General features: G+C 42.3%; 1 protein-coding gene across 1 annotated transcript in view; it reads left to right on the top strand.

Annotated features, from left to right (window-relative positions):
• The window catches only part of CCDC102B (coiled-coil domain containing 102B), a 448,125-nt gene that overhangs the window by 75,169 nt on the left and 359,493 nt on the right, over nucleotides 1-13,463 (top strand). Inside the window, exon 4 of the mRNA XM_029064699.2 lies at nucleotides 12,455-12,571. Within this exon, the coding sequence (XP_028920532.1) occupies nucleotides 12,455-12,571 (117 nt within the window). The remainder of the gene's footprint in view (nucleotides 1-12,454; nucleotides 12,572-13,463) is intronic.

The raw sequence follows: 13,463 nt of genomic DNA, 5'->3' as shown, positions 1-13,463 counted from the left end.
AAGTGAAGTGATTTGCCCAAGGTCCCATAGCAGACAGGTGGTAGAACCAGGATTAGAATCCAGGTCCTCTGACTCCCAGGCCCATTCTCTTTCCATTATGCCATGCTGTTTCCCATGAGCACTTGCTGTGAGCAGAACACTGTACTAAGTGCTTGGGAGAGTACCTGATCCTGTTCTCAAGGAGTTTACTATCTAGTAGATAAATAATATCAATAGATTTGAAATATTTTTTCTTGCCTACAAAGCCCAAAACAAGGTAAAAAAAAACCAACCCAAAATAAAATGACACAACCCCTGCCACCCCCCAGAAAATACCCCTAGTGATAAGAGCCTGATCCTTAAAAATCAACCACTCAGGCAAGTTATTTAACTTCTCTGATCCTCGGTTACCTCTTCTGTAAAATGGGAATTAAGACAGTGAGCCTTCTGTGGGACAGAGACTGTGCCCAACCCAATTTTCTTGCATCTACCCCGGTGCTCAGTACAGTAGCACAATTATTATTTTCTGCCAATGCTTCAAATTTTTTCTGACATTCTCTCTGACATATGGAGATTTCCTGATACTCCGTATAGTTCAAGTGGGGTATAACATCGTTCAGATGGAAATGAGGAAATGCTTCTTGACGAAAGAAAAAGGTCCCTAGGACCTGCTGGTAGATTCCCTTCCAAAATCACTTCTCTTCCTTGAACTCATCCTTTAGTTTGGTTAAACATGATCGTTCACTGTCATCTCCTGGGACAGTCTAAGTTCTTTCCCGAAAAGCAATTGAACAAGGAGAGTGTCCAGACCTCTGAATCAAATGTTGACAATTCGATGATGGAACATAAACTCGGAAAATACCATCTAATGCTGACTCATTAATTTGGACGGCTAACCTTCTGCTCATGTCATTTTCCATTTAACGGAGATGATATATCATTCAGGAGCAGACATTAATAATTCTACTTCAAATATTGCTCTCCTGCCTCTGTGAGCGCATTGCTTTCAGCATTCTCCTGTGGAATCAATTTCTTTTAAACCTCCATTGCTCTTAACCTGGAGTTGAGGATAGGAGTGATGTTGGCAGTCCAGTGTGTTTCTTTTAGGAATTAAATGACAAAATAAGAAAAGACTGATGTTCATTGCTTTTTTCTAAACAAACAAGTTCTTTCTTACTTATCATCACCACAATTCTTTTTTTTATTCCCTAAAGAGATCATTGCTAACATTCCCATAGAGTTCTTTATCCTTGACCCATTCTGATATAAGAGGATGCAAACTGGAGAACTAAATGACATAGGATAGCAAAATTTAAAGAAACTCATCTCCAGATCAGCATCACCTTTACTGGGCCTGTGATACAACTCAATCGAACAATCAGTAGCATTTATTGAGCACCCGAGTAGAGTACTGTACTAAGCACTTGGGTTGAATTCAGTAGAGTTAAATGATTCAGGCCTTCCCCCCAAGAGCAGAGATGGTGTTGATCATAGAAGTATCCTGCTAGGGAGAAATAATTTTTGGATAAATGAACTCTGGAAAAATGGGATTTACTCCTCTCTAGACATGAATAGTGCCGTTGTGAATCTGTCAGACTGGGCATCTACACAATGTTTATAAAAGTTGCGGCATGACGAGAAGGGAGAGGAATTGGTAAAATGTCAATCTGAAGTTAAAGTAGGACTTCAACTCCAAGCTATGAACAAAGTGATCAAGCGAAGAGAGAAATTGAATTGATCTCCATCTACAAATAAAATAGTTCCCAGTGCAAAGTGCCTGGCTATACAGCTCAAAAGCTCTGTTGTGTTGTTTGGAATTCATCCAGTCATATTTTTCTAAGATAAATTCACCCTTAATATAAATGTCCTGTGACGTTACAAGGAGCATCTTGCAAAATGATGCTGGGAAATTTACTAACCAGCCGCTCTTGCCCATAATAATTGAAAAGTAATCAAGTCAAGTCCTCACACATCCATGGCCCCTTAATAAATGTTATTAGAGAGCAAGAGAAAGATGCAACCCCTGCTCGTCAGGAATTTTCATTCTAACACTAAGGTAGCAATCTGAATGATTTGCTGTGTTTCATAGGAGAGGTTACATCCGATAAGCCACCCATATTTATGTCCCAATCAATTTCAGTGAAGAAGCTGATGAGCGGGTCTGAAGGAGGCAGGAGAGTTTAGGGAGGGAGATTCCGAGCAGACAGTTAGAGCAGAAGGTGGGGTAGCCCGAGTTCTGGGCTCATGCTTGTTCCCCGACCATGAACCTGGTCCTTGGCTCCTTTGACAGGTGAGCTTCATTTCAGAACTGGCATCTTTTGCACATCGGTCCTGTGGCTCCCTGCACCTCTGTGGGCCTGCAGAGCAGTCGACCATAAGCTCGTTGTGGGCAGGGAATGTGTCTGTTTATTATTATATTGTACTCTTCCAAGCGCTTCATACAACGCACCTCACACAGGAAATAATAATAATAATAATAATTATAGCATTTGTTAAGCGCTGACGATATGCAAGGTACTGTACTTAAGTGCTGGGATAAATACAAGCAAATCGGGTTGCACACAGTCCCTGTCCCATATGGGGCTTACAGTCTCAATCCCCATTTTATGGATGAGGTCACCGAGAAACAGAGAAGTGAAGTAACTCGATCAAGGTCACACAACTGACAAATCTGGGAGCCGGCATTAGAACCCAGGACCTTCTCTATCCAAGCGCTCAATAAATATGAGTGACAAACTGACTGACTCTAGACTGTAAGCTCATTGTGGGCAGGGATTGTGTCTGTTTATTGTCACAGTGTACTCTCCCAAGCGCTTAGAACAGGGCTCTGCACACAGAAAGTGTTCAATAGATACTGACTGGCTGGCTGCTTTTGAAGCCCTCAGTTTGGCAATGGTAAGGGAGGGTCGGAGGAATACAGGTCCACGAGTGACCTTGGGCAGCATTTGCCCCTCACCACACTCCGGATCAAGAAGGAGGCTTCTACAGAAAAACATTGTGTGGTCTCAGCCTAGATACCTGAAGCTTTCCAACCAATCTTTTGAATAGGCAACAGAAATCCCCATTTCTTCAGCACCCCCATCAAGACAAAATCAATCGATGAACGTGGCCTATGGATAGAGCCCCGGCCTGGGAGCCAGAAGGACCTGGGTTTATTCATGCATTCATTTGTTCAGTCATATTTACTGAGTCCTTCCAGTGTGCAGAACACTCTCCTCAGAGTTTGGGAGAGGATGATACAACAATAAATAGACACATTCCCTGTCCCAAATGAGCTTACAGTCTAAGGTAAAGCAATCAGTCAATCGTATCTATTGAGGGCTTGGATAGAGCACAGGGCTGGGAGTCAGAAGGTCCTGGGTTCTAATCCTAGCTCCACCAGTTGTCTGCTGTGTGACCTTGGGCAAGTCACTTCACTCCTCTGTGCCTCAGTTGCCTCATCTGTAAAATGGGGGTTAAGACTGTGAGCCCCATGTGACTGTGAGCCCCAACTCAAATTGCTCATATTTACCCCAGCGCTTAGTACAGTGCCTTGCACATGGTAAGCACTTAACAAATACCACAATTATTATTATTACTGAATTTACTGAGTGCCTACTCTTTAAGAAACCAATGACTAAAATAAAGGCAAGGCTGGAGGGATTAGAAATGAGCTAAAAAAATTGAACCTGTTTGAGAAAGGGCTGCTAAGCTAATGTATTGACACTGATAACTGCTCGTGCTGCATCGATTTAATCCCTTGGTAGGCTGGGTGGGCAGTGCCCTGGGATGGGGGGTGGCATGGGAATGATTCTGCCTGGAAAATGGAGGGTGCTTCACCTAGTCAATCAATCAGTCATTCATTCATTCATTTAATTCAATCATATTTATTGAGCACTTACTGTGCGCAGAGCACTCTACTAAGCACTTGGTATAGTACAATAAAACAATAAACAGACACATTCCCTGCCCACAGTGAGCTTACAATCTAGAGGTGAACTGTAGATCACTACTATTTTTGGAGCACCTACTTTGTGCAGAATACTGGGTTAGAAGCAACATGGCCTAATTGTTAGAGTATGGACCTGGGAGACAGAGGACCTGGGTTCTAATTCCCTCTCCACCACTTACCTGCTGTGGATCTTTGGGCAAGTCGCTCAACTTCCCTGTGCCTCAGTTCCCTCATCTGCAAAATGGGGATTAAGCACCTGTGCTCCCTTCGAGTTAGTCTGAGAGCCCAATGTGGGACCTGATCATCTTGTGTCTATCTCAGCACTTAGTACAGTGCTTGGCATATAGTCAGTGAGTCAATCATATTGAACATTTACTATTCCCTCCCCCTTCTGTATCGTCTACTCACTTGAATCTGTCCCCTTTCCATTCTTGATATTCACCTCACCCTTCCACCCCAGCACAGCTCTGCCACTTGTCAGCTGTGTGACTGTGGGCAAGTCACTTAACTTCTCTGGGCCTCAGTTACCCCATCTGTAAAATGGGGATTAAGACTGTGAGCCCCATGTGGGACAACCTGATTCCCCCGTGTCTCCCCCAGCGCTTAGAACAGTGCTCTGCACATAGTAAACGCTTAACAAATACCAACATTATTATGTCCATAATCTATTTTAAAGTCCATCTCCCCATCTAGGATGTAAGCTTCTTGTGGGTCGGGAATGTGTCCGCCAACTCTTTTGTTAGTACGGTGCTCAGCCTGCAGTGAGCACTCAAGAAATACCATTGATAGATTGCTTGATTAATTTCCCTCTAGCCTGTAAAGCTCATCGTGGGCAGAGAATATATCTGCTTCATTGTCATATTGTACTCTCCCAAGTTCTTAGTACAAGACTCTGCACTCAGAAAGTGCTCAGTAAATATGATTTACTGACTGAGACAGAATCAGGAATTTAGAACAGCAAGTAGAATCTATAAGCTGTATGTGAGTGTGCTTTGGTGTTTGTCAGGTCTTTGAGAGTAGGGATTGTATCTATCAACAAATTTGTTGTATTGCACTCCCCCAAGCACTTAGCTCAGTGTTCTGCACACAGTAAGCTCCCAATAAATTTTAGTGATTGATTGATTGGTTAGTTTAAGTATATATGTGTGTTTGGTTGGGGTTTGTGTGTGTGGTGGAGGGGGGGAGCTCTGCATCTGTGTTTGTGTATGTGTGTGCTTTTTAAAGGGGTAGGGAAAGCACTCATCTCCACAAAACTGTGGTCAAAGCATACATAGTCCAGTGACTCCCAGTTATGCTCTTTACCCACAGTTACTCCAACAAGACATACTGGTTTCTTTTGCTCCTTTAGATATACTAGTCTGGTTGTGTTTGGACCATGAGTGTAGTTTTATCACTCACAGTGGCTCACTTCTACAGATCTGAGGACAGAATTACCATGTCTTTGTCTTAGCTTCAGGAAGAACCGACTTTGCTGGCAAAGGAAGTGAAAGCATTTCACTGCGTGTTTGTTTTTTTCCTCCCTAAAGAAATGCATTAACAGTGAAACTTAGAACATTTAACCTCTGATGTGGTAATCCTGACCTAGGCAATCTCCACTGGTGTTTCAATTTGGTAAATGTAAAATTATTTTTCCTCAAAAGTAGAATTTAAAAAAATGGTATAGTGTGATGATGAAAATGAACTTCAGAGTTTCCAATCATCAGCCTGGATGCCTTAGACCATATATTTGGGTAGGTTTGTTCCAGCCCTAGCAAGTAGAGGATGTTCACAGTAAGGCCTTTAATTTATTCTCATTACAGTCTAACAAACGTTCAATTATTTATGCTAGCAGAGGGGGAGCGATTTGATTAATGTAAACAGAAATCCAAAATCCCCTTCCACCATTTGTTTCAACCTCTTCCTTGTCTCAGTTCCATCAAGGCTCTTAATGAGCAGCAGAATAATCCATTCACTGAGACTCTTACTGCCATTCTTTTTTCTCTCTCTCCATCACTGAGGAGAAGCTAATAAGCACTAGAATTATCAACAATCAGGCACCGGGAGAGAGGTTGGGGCATGAGAAATAAGAATTAGAGTCCTCATCAGTTCGGCTCACACTACGTCTGAACAAGTACAGACTAAATAGAAGCTGAATCAGAGTCTGATTAATCCTTTATTATTATTAAACTTACTTTTACTCTTACTTTGGACATTTGCTATTCACTCCACCCTCAGCCCCCGCAGCACTTATGCCATCTTTAAATTATGTATTTACATCAATATATCTCTCCCCTTCTAGTCTGTGAGCTCACTGTGGGCAGGGAATATGTCTGCCAACTCTCTTACACTGTACTCTCAAGCGCTTAGAACAGTGCTCTGCACATAGTAAGTGCTCAATAAATATCACTGATTAATTTATTCATCCACCCTCAGCCTCACAGAACTTATGCATACATCTGCACATTACTTGTTTATATTAATGTCTGTCTCCCTTTCTAGTCTGTAAGCTCATTGAGGGCAGGCCTACTCTCCCAAGGGCATAGTACAGTGCTTTGCTCATAGTACACAGTAAGCATTCAAGAAATACCACTGAGTCACTCTGATGAGTGCTGATCACTCCATGAGTGCTGCTGGAAGGGCTAAGGCTATAATGCCAGACATCGTTTCTGGCCTCAAGGAGTTGTCAGTGTCTAAAATGGGGGAAGAAGGGAGAGACTGATAAGAAAATGGAGAACATAAGGTGGGAAATAGAGCAGAGTAATAAAGCAACAGTAACTGTAACAGCAAAAGACACCCATCATTACTGGAGGGAATAGTCCTTAAGCAATCTGTCAGAGCACTGAACTAAGCACTTAGGAGAGTACAATATACTAAAGTTGGTAGAAACATTCCCTGCCCGCAACAAGCTTACAGTCTAGAGGGAGAGAGAGAGACAATAATATAAATAAACTATGGGTAGGTACACAGGTGCTATGGAGCTGAGGGAGGGGTTGAGTAAAGAGTGCAAATCCATGTGCAGGGGTCACAGAAGGGAGTGGAAGAGGAAATGAGGGCCTAGTCAGGGGTGGCCTCTTGGAGGAAATGTGCTTTCATTAAGGCTTTGAAGGTGAGGTAAGTGACTGTCTGTTGGAAATGAAAGGGAAAGGCATTCCAGGCCAGAAGCAGGATGTGGTTGATGGAACAAAGGTGAGATAGACAGGATCAAGATCCAGTGAATAGGTTAACGTTAAAAGAGCAAACTCTGTGGGTTGAGTGTAAAAGGAAAGTAGTGATGTAAGGTAGGAGGGCGAAGGATGATTGAGTGCTTTAAGGTTGATGGTAAGGAGCTTCTATTTGATGCAGAGGTGGATGGGAAACCACTGTAAGTTCTTGAGGCATGAGAAAATGTGGACTGAACATTTCTATAGAAAAATGATCTGGGCAGCAGAGTAGAGTATGGACTGGAGTGGGGCGAGGCAAGGAGGTCAACAAGGAAGATGAAGCAAAAAGCGGGATAAGGTAAGTGCTTGGATTAACATGGAAGCAGTTTGCATGAAGAGGCAAGGGATGATTTTAGTGATGTGAAGGTTGTGAAGGATTTAGTGACAAATTGAATAAATGGGTTGATTGAGAGAGATGAGCTGAGGATAATGCCGAGCTTATGGGCTTGAGAGACAGAAAGGATGGGGGTGCTGTCTACAGTGACGGGAGAGTAATGGGGAGAACAGGGTTTGAGCGGGAAGATGATGACTGTTTGGACATGTCCTAAATTTGTAAGGAATGCCCCAAATTGTGTGGATTGCCCCTAGTGTTTGTTAGAAAACATCCAAACATCCTGGAACAGGGGCCATTCAAAAGAAGTCAATCAGTCTACTCATTTATGCTCTTTTCAAATGCTTTGTGTTATGTACCAGGCTTGGAATGTATTCGGTCCCTGCTCACTTCAAGGTCCATAGTATTCTGGGGCTTTGGGAATGGAAGTCCCAGGTTAGACTTTGAAATGGCAGTGCCATTAAATGGTCTCATGGATGCCAAGAAGTTTTCTAGGAAAGTAATTTGGTCAGTTTACTCTTGATACCCTCTGCTAGAGTAGTTCAGTGGAAAGAACCTGGGCTTTGGAGTCAGAGGTCATGAGTTCGACTCCCGGCTCTGCCCCTTGTCAGCTGTGTGACTGTGGGCAAGTCACTTAACTTCTCTGTGCCTCAGTTACCTCATCTGTAAAATGGGGATTAACTGTGAGCCTCACGTGGGACAACCTGATTGCCCTGTATCTACCCCAGCACTTAGAACAGTGCTCTGCACATAGTAAGCACTTAACAAATACCAACATAATGGGGAGTGAAACAGAGAGAGAGGTTTTAGTCTCTGGCCACTAAGACCTGTCTATTGGGGTTTGGGGCTTTCAGACCCACCTCTTAGGAGCTGACCCCATTGAAGGAAGAATAGAACCTTTGAAGTAGAATGTCAAGAGCTTTGCTAATCTGGGACTGGGCTGTGGAAGAGAGTGTTATGTAATTATAATGACATGTATTGAGTGTTTATTAGATGCTCACTGCTAGAAGAGATTCAAGGTTAGGAGACTGGACACAGTCCCTGACCCTCCCAGGACTCGCAATCTATGTAATCTCAAATAAATGATGAAAACTGAGCCTTAGAGACAGGACAGGTAATGCCAGTGGTAACCTTTTCACTCTACTTCACTCTCGTCCCTCTCTCTGCCAAACTCTCACCCACTTCCTGCCTCTGACCTGAAACACCCTCCCTCTTCATATCCAACAGACAGTTACTCTCCCCCACTTCAAACTCCTGTCAAAGGCACATCTCTGCCAAGTGGCCTTCCCTGACTAAACACTCTTTTCCTTTTCTTCTAATGCCTTCTGAATCACCCTGACTTGCTCCCTTTATTCACCCCCTCTCCGAGCCACACAACACTTATGCACATATCTGTAATTTATTTATATAATAATAATAATTTTGGTATTTATTAAGCAATTACTATGTGTCAGGCACTGAACTAAGCACTGGGGTGAGCAAGCAAATTGGGTTGGACACAGTCCCTGTCCTACGTGGGGCTCAAAGTCTCAAGCCCCATTTTATAGATGTGGCAACTGAGGCACAAAGAAGTGAAATGACTTGCCCAAGGTCACAGCAGACAAGTAGCAAAGCCAGGATTAGAAACCATGACCTTCTGACTCTCAGGTCCATTCTCTATACACTGTGCATATTAATATATGTCTCCTCCTCTAGACTATAAGCTCAGTGTGGGCAGGGAATGGGTTTATTGTTGTACTGAAGTCTCTCAAGCATTTTGTACAGTATTCTGCCCACAGTAAGCACTCAATAAATAAGATTGCATCACTGACTGATGAGAACTTGTTGTGGGCAGGGAACAAGTTTATAAAATCTGTTATATCATACTCTCTGAAACGCTCCGAACGCAGTAAGTGCTCAATAAATAAGATTGGTTGATTGACTGCTATAGTAGTAGAGTGGCAAGCGTGAGTCTGTCGACTCCCCATCCCATGATCTTTCCACTAGTAGCGGTGTGGTCTAGTGGGTAGAGCACAACAGGGCTGGGAGCCAGAAGGACCTGGGTTCTAATGCCGCTCTGCCATGTGTCTGCTGTGTGCCCTTGAGCAAGTCACTTCACTTCTCTGTTGCTCAGTTACTTCATCTGTAAAATGGGGATTCAATCCTACACCCAACTACTTGGACTGTGAGCCTCATATGGGACAGGGACTTTGTCCATCCTGATTAATTTGTATTTACCCCATTGTTTAAAACAGTGCTTGACATATAAGTGCTTTGCAAGTACCGTAATTACTAATTATTTGGTTGTTTGGATATTTGATAGCCATTTTTATGTGTTTACCTGACCATGGCAACCACGATGGGGTTAGGGTCTCTTTTCAATTTATTGCACAATTTATATGTGCAATGTAGGTGCCCAGCCAATATTATAATTATTTTCTATGGCATTTTTAAGCACTATGTGCCAGGCATTGTACTAAAAGCTGTAATAGATAGAACATAATCAGGTTGGACAGAGTTCATGTCCCACATGAAGGTCCCACCAATCTTATTTCCCATTTTGCACGTGAAATAACTGTGGCACAGATGAGTTACGTGACTTGTCCGAGGTCTCATAACGGACAAGTGGCAGATTTGGGATTAGAACCCAGGTTCTCTGACTCTCAGGCCTGTGCTCTTTCCACTAGGAAATGTTGCTTCTCTATTCAGTCCATACTTCACTCCACTACCTGGATTATCTTTCTCCAGAAACATTCAGAACATGTCATCCCACTCCTCAAAAATCTCCTGTGGTTGTCTATCAGTCTCTGTATCAAACCAAAACTCCTTATTATTAGCTTCAAAGCTCTCCATCACCTTGCCCTTTCCTACCTCACCTCCTTTCTCTAATTCTCCATCCCAGTCTGCACAATCTGCTCCTCTGCTGCTAACCTTCTCACTATGCCTCCACCTTGCCTGTCTTGCCACTGACCCCTGGCCCATGTCCAACCCCTGGCCTGGAATACCCTCCCTCCTTAGATCTGCCAAACAATCACCTTCCTCCCGCTTCAAAACCCTACTGAAGGCAACCTCCTCCATGAGGTCTTCCCAGCCTGAGCCCCCTTTTCCTCAGCTCCTTCTCCCTTCCGCGTTACCTCGACTTGCTCCCTTGCTCTTCTCTCCCTCTCCCAGCCCACAGCACTTACGTATATAGGTATATATCTGTAATTATATTTATTTATATTGATGCCTGTTTATTTGTTTTGATGTCTGTCTCCCCACCTCTAGACTGTAAACCCAATGTGGGCAGGGATTGTTTCTCTTCATTGCTGTATTGGAATTTCTAAGAGATTGGTAAAGTGCTCTGTACATAGTAAGTGCCTAATAAATATGATTGAATGAATGAATGGATATTATTATTATCAGCATTATTTTTAACATCATTCTTAATAGTAATAATAATGATATTACTCCTTGTCTACCTCGGTTTTTCCATATATAGTACTTACCCTAATTTCTAAGAAGATTTGCCTATTTCAATTTTAAGATTTTCATTCCTTTCAGAAGACAGAAAGGGAGGTCTTTGGGGCCCATGTAGTATTTTTGTTTCTCTTCGCCTTTCATATCATTACAGTTTGCTGGCATTTGGCTGTTTAAATATATGTGATATTTGGTTAACTTTTATTACTGAGGATAAGGGAAATAAATAATGAGCTCTTATTTTCAATTCAATTTTTTTTTTTTTGGCAATTAGAGATATACACGGGCACACTGCAGCCATGCATTCAGTCACCATGAATAATAGATTTAGCAATCATCCACACACAAGGAGTGGGCAGAGATTGTATGCATTTATCCATCAAATCTGAGCATTTCACAGGTTCACTGTACAAACAATGAAGAGAAAGGCAGAGTAAAGTGACTAGCGGTGAATTCTGAAATGTGTCCAAATCTAGCCTCACCTACTTTGCCATTTTTATTATTTTTTTTAATCAGCTTCCTGTGGTGTTTCTGACATTTGACATTTCAGAAAACTAGATGGAATGGCTTCTCTTCACTTTTCTGGGAATATCCGCATTTCACTTTGTATTTTTCCTCACATCTATCTGTCGGCACCACAGTCACAAGGTCTTTGTTTGCATGCTTAACCATGTACAGAACATGTTTGCACTGCAATCTTATTCTGTGGGTCATTAAGCATAAAAACATTCTTATCAGATCATAACTGCAAATAAAATTCCCCAGGCTATTGATGGGAAATTGATGCATTTAAATTTGTAAGTAAAAAGGTCCTGAAAAGTCATCTATCCTGCCTCCTGACCCCTTGCCTCCTTTGAACCTGGAGCTTCCCTCATCCCCTTCACAGCCAAAGGTCCATTTTTCTCCCCACCTCCAAATACTCCTAAAATCACCACTCCTCCAAGAGGCCTTCCTAGACTAAGTCCTCATTTCCCCTATATTCCCTCCCCTCTGAATCAACTCTGCTCTTGTCTGTGCGCCCCTTAGACACTTTATACTCATCCCAATACTTAGGCACATTTCATTATTCCACTATTATTTCCCTTACTTGACCTAATGCCAAGAGCCCAGGCTTGGGAGTCAGAGGTTGTGGGTTCTAATCCTGACTCCACCACTCGGCTGTGTGACCTTGGCCGAGTCACTTCACTTCTCTGTGCCTCAGTTCCCTCATCTGTAAAATGAGGATCAAGACTGTGAGCCCCACGTGGGACAACCTGAGTACCTTGTATCTACCTCAATGCTTAGAACAGTGCTTGGCACATAGTAAGTGCTAAACAAATGCCATCATTATTATTATTATTATTACCCCTGATCTATTTAATATCCCTCTCCCTCCATAGACTGGAAAATCCTTGTAGTCAGGAATCGCTCCTATCAACCCTATCATATTGTACTTTCCCAAACAGAACAATGCTGTATACACAGTAAGCATTCAGTCACCACTGATTAACTAAAACCACTTGTGCGGAGAACATAGTCAACTTTTTCCACTAAGAAAATGATCTGGGAGCCCACTTTGAGACCTCCTTTACTGAGTCACTTTAATCTGTTTTTCAGTTCAACATACTTCATGGCCTTCATCAGAATGAAGTGGGGAGGATTCCTGAAGCTAGAGAGGATATGGCTGATTCTCAAACCAGCAAGGACAGAACCATCTGTAAACTGAGAGAAGAGGTAATTTCATCAAGGGTGGGGAGTAGTAAGTAGATACACATATTCTACTGGCTTCTTCACTTAAGGGAGCAGTGTGAACTGGAAAGTTTAATTTTCCTACATTTGTCTTTTAAATAAATTGTATATGCAAATCATTTGTGGGGGTGAATCATTCATCCACCTGAGAGAATGTTCCTTTAACATGAGACTACATGAGAGAGAGAAATGTGAAATGGTTTGGTATCTGTAGTTAATGTAATGCTGCAGTGTCAGCTGTAGCAGGAAAGAAATATTTGGAGGGTACAAAGACTAAATATTAAACTACCAAAAGCTCCTGAGCCCAGCACATAGCTCATAGTTGGGGGGGGGGGAGCTCATTATAAATTCAATCTTTTACAAGGCTTTATATGGCAAGATATTGTCAGATTTTGGGAACATGGCTTAAATGTTCTATAGGGTTTCTGGAGGACTTAATGGTATTCTTGGCAGGCAGGCAATCTCATGGTAGGAGACAAGCAAGGGAAAATATTTTTTGTTATGTTTAATTTATGTTTGAGCTACTTGTCAAGGAAAACAGTATAGAGCATCTGTTTCTTCACCCCACAAATCGAAGAATTGTCACAGATTGTAAACTTCTCATGTTTCCTTGTCTGGATGAAAAAGGAGGCGTCATCTCTCCAGGAGATAGAAGAGAACATTGAGTCATTTACTTTCTAAGAGTCATGGCCTGCATTTTTAAGATGTTGGGTTACTGAAATGGAAGATAATGGAAATCACAAATGTGTTTACAGTAAATTAGACATCCCTGCTTAGCAAGGGGAAATGGGTACTTAGAAATTCTCCTCCCAACATATGGTCCAAAATCTTGAAAAAATAAAGGAGGCTTTAAGGGGAAAAAGAGGTGGTAGGAGGA

This window comes from Ornithorhynchus anatinus, chromosome 5 (assembly GCF_004115215.2).
Source record: "Ornithorhynchus anatinus isolate Pmale09 chromosome 5, mOrnAna1.pri.v4, whole genome shotgun sequence".
NCBI classification, from domain to species: domain Eukaryota; kingdom Metazoa; phylum Chordata; class Mammalia; order Monotremata; family Ornithorhynchidae; genus Ornithorhynchus; species Ornithorhynchus anatinus.
Note: the sequence above shows the minus strand (reverse complement) of the source record. Positions and strands in the feature narration are given on the sequence as shown.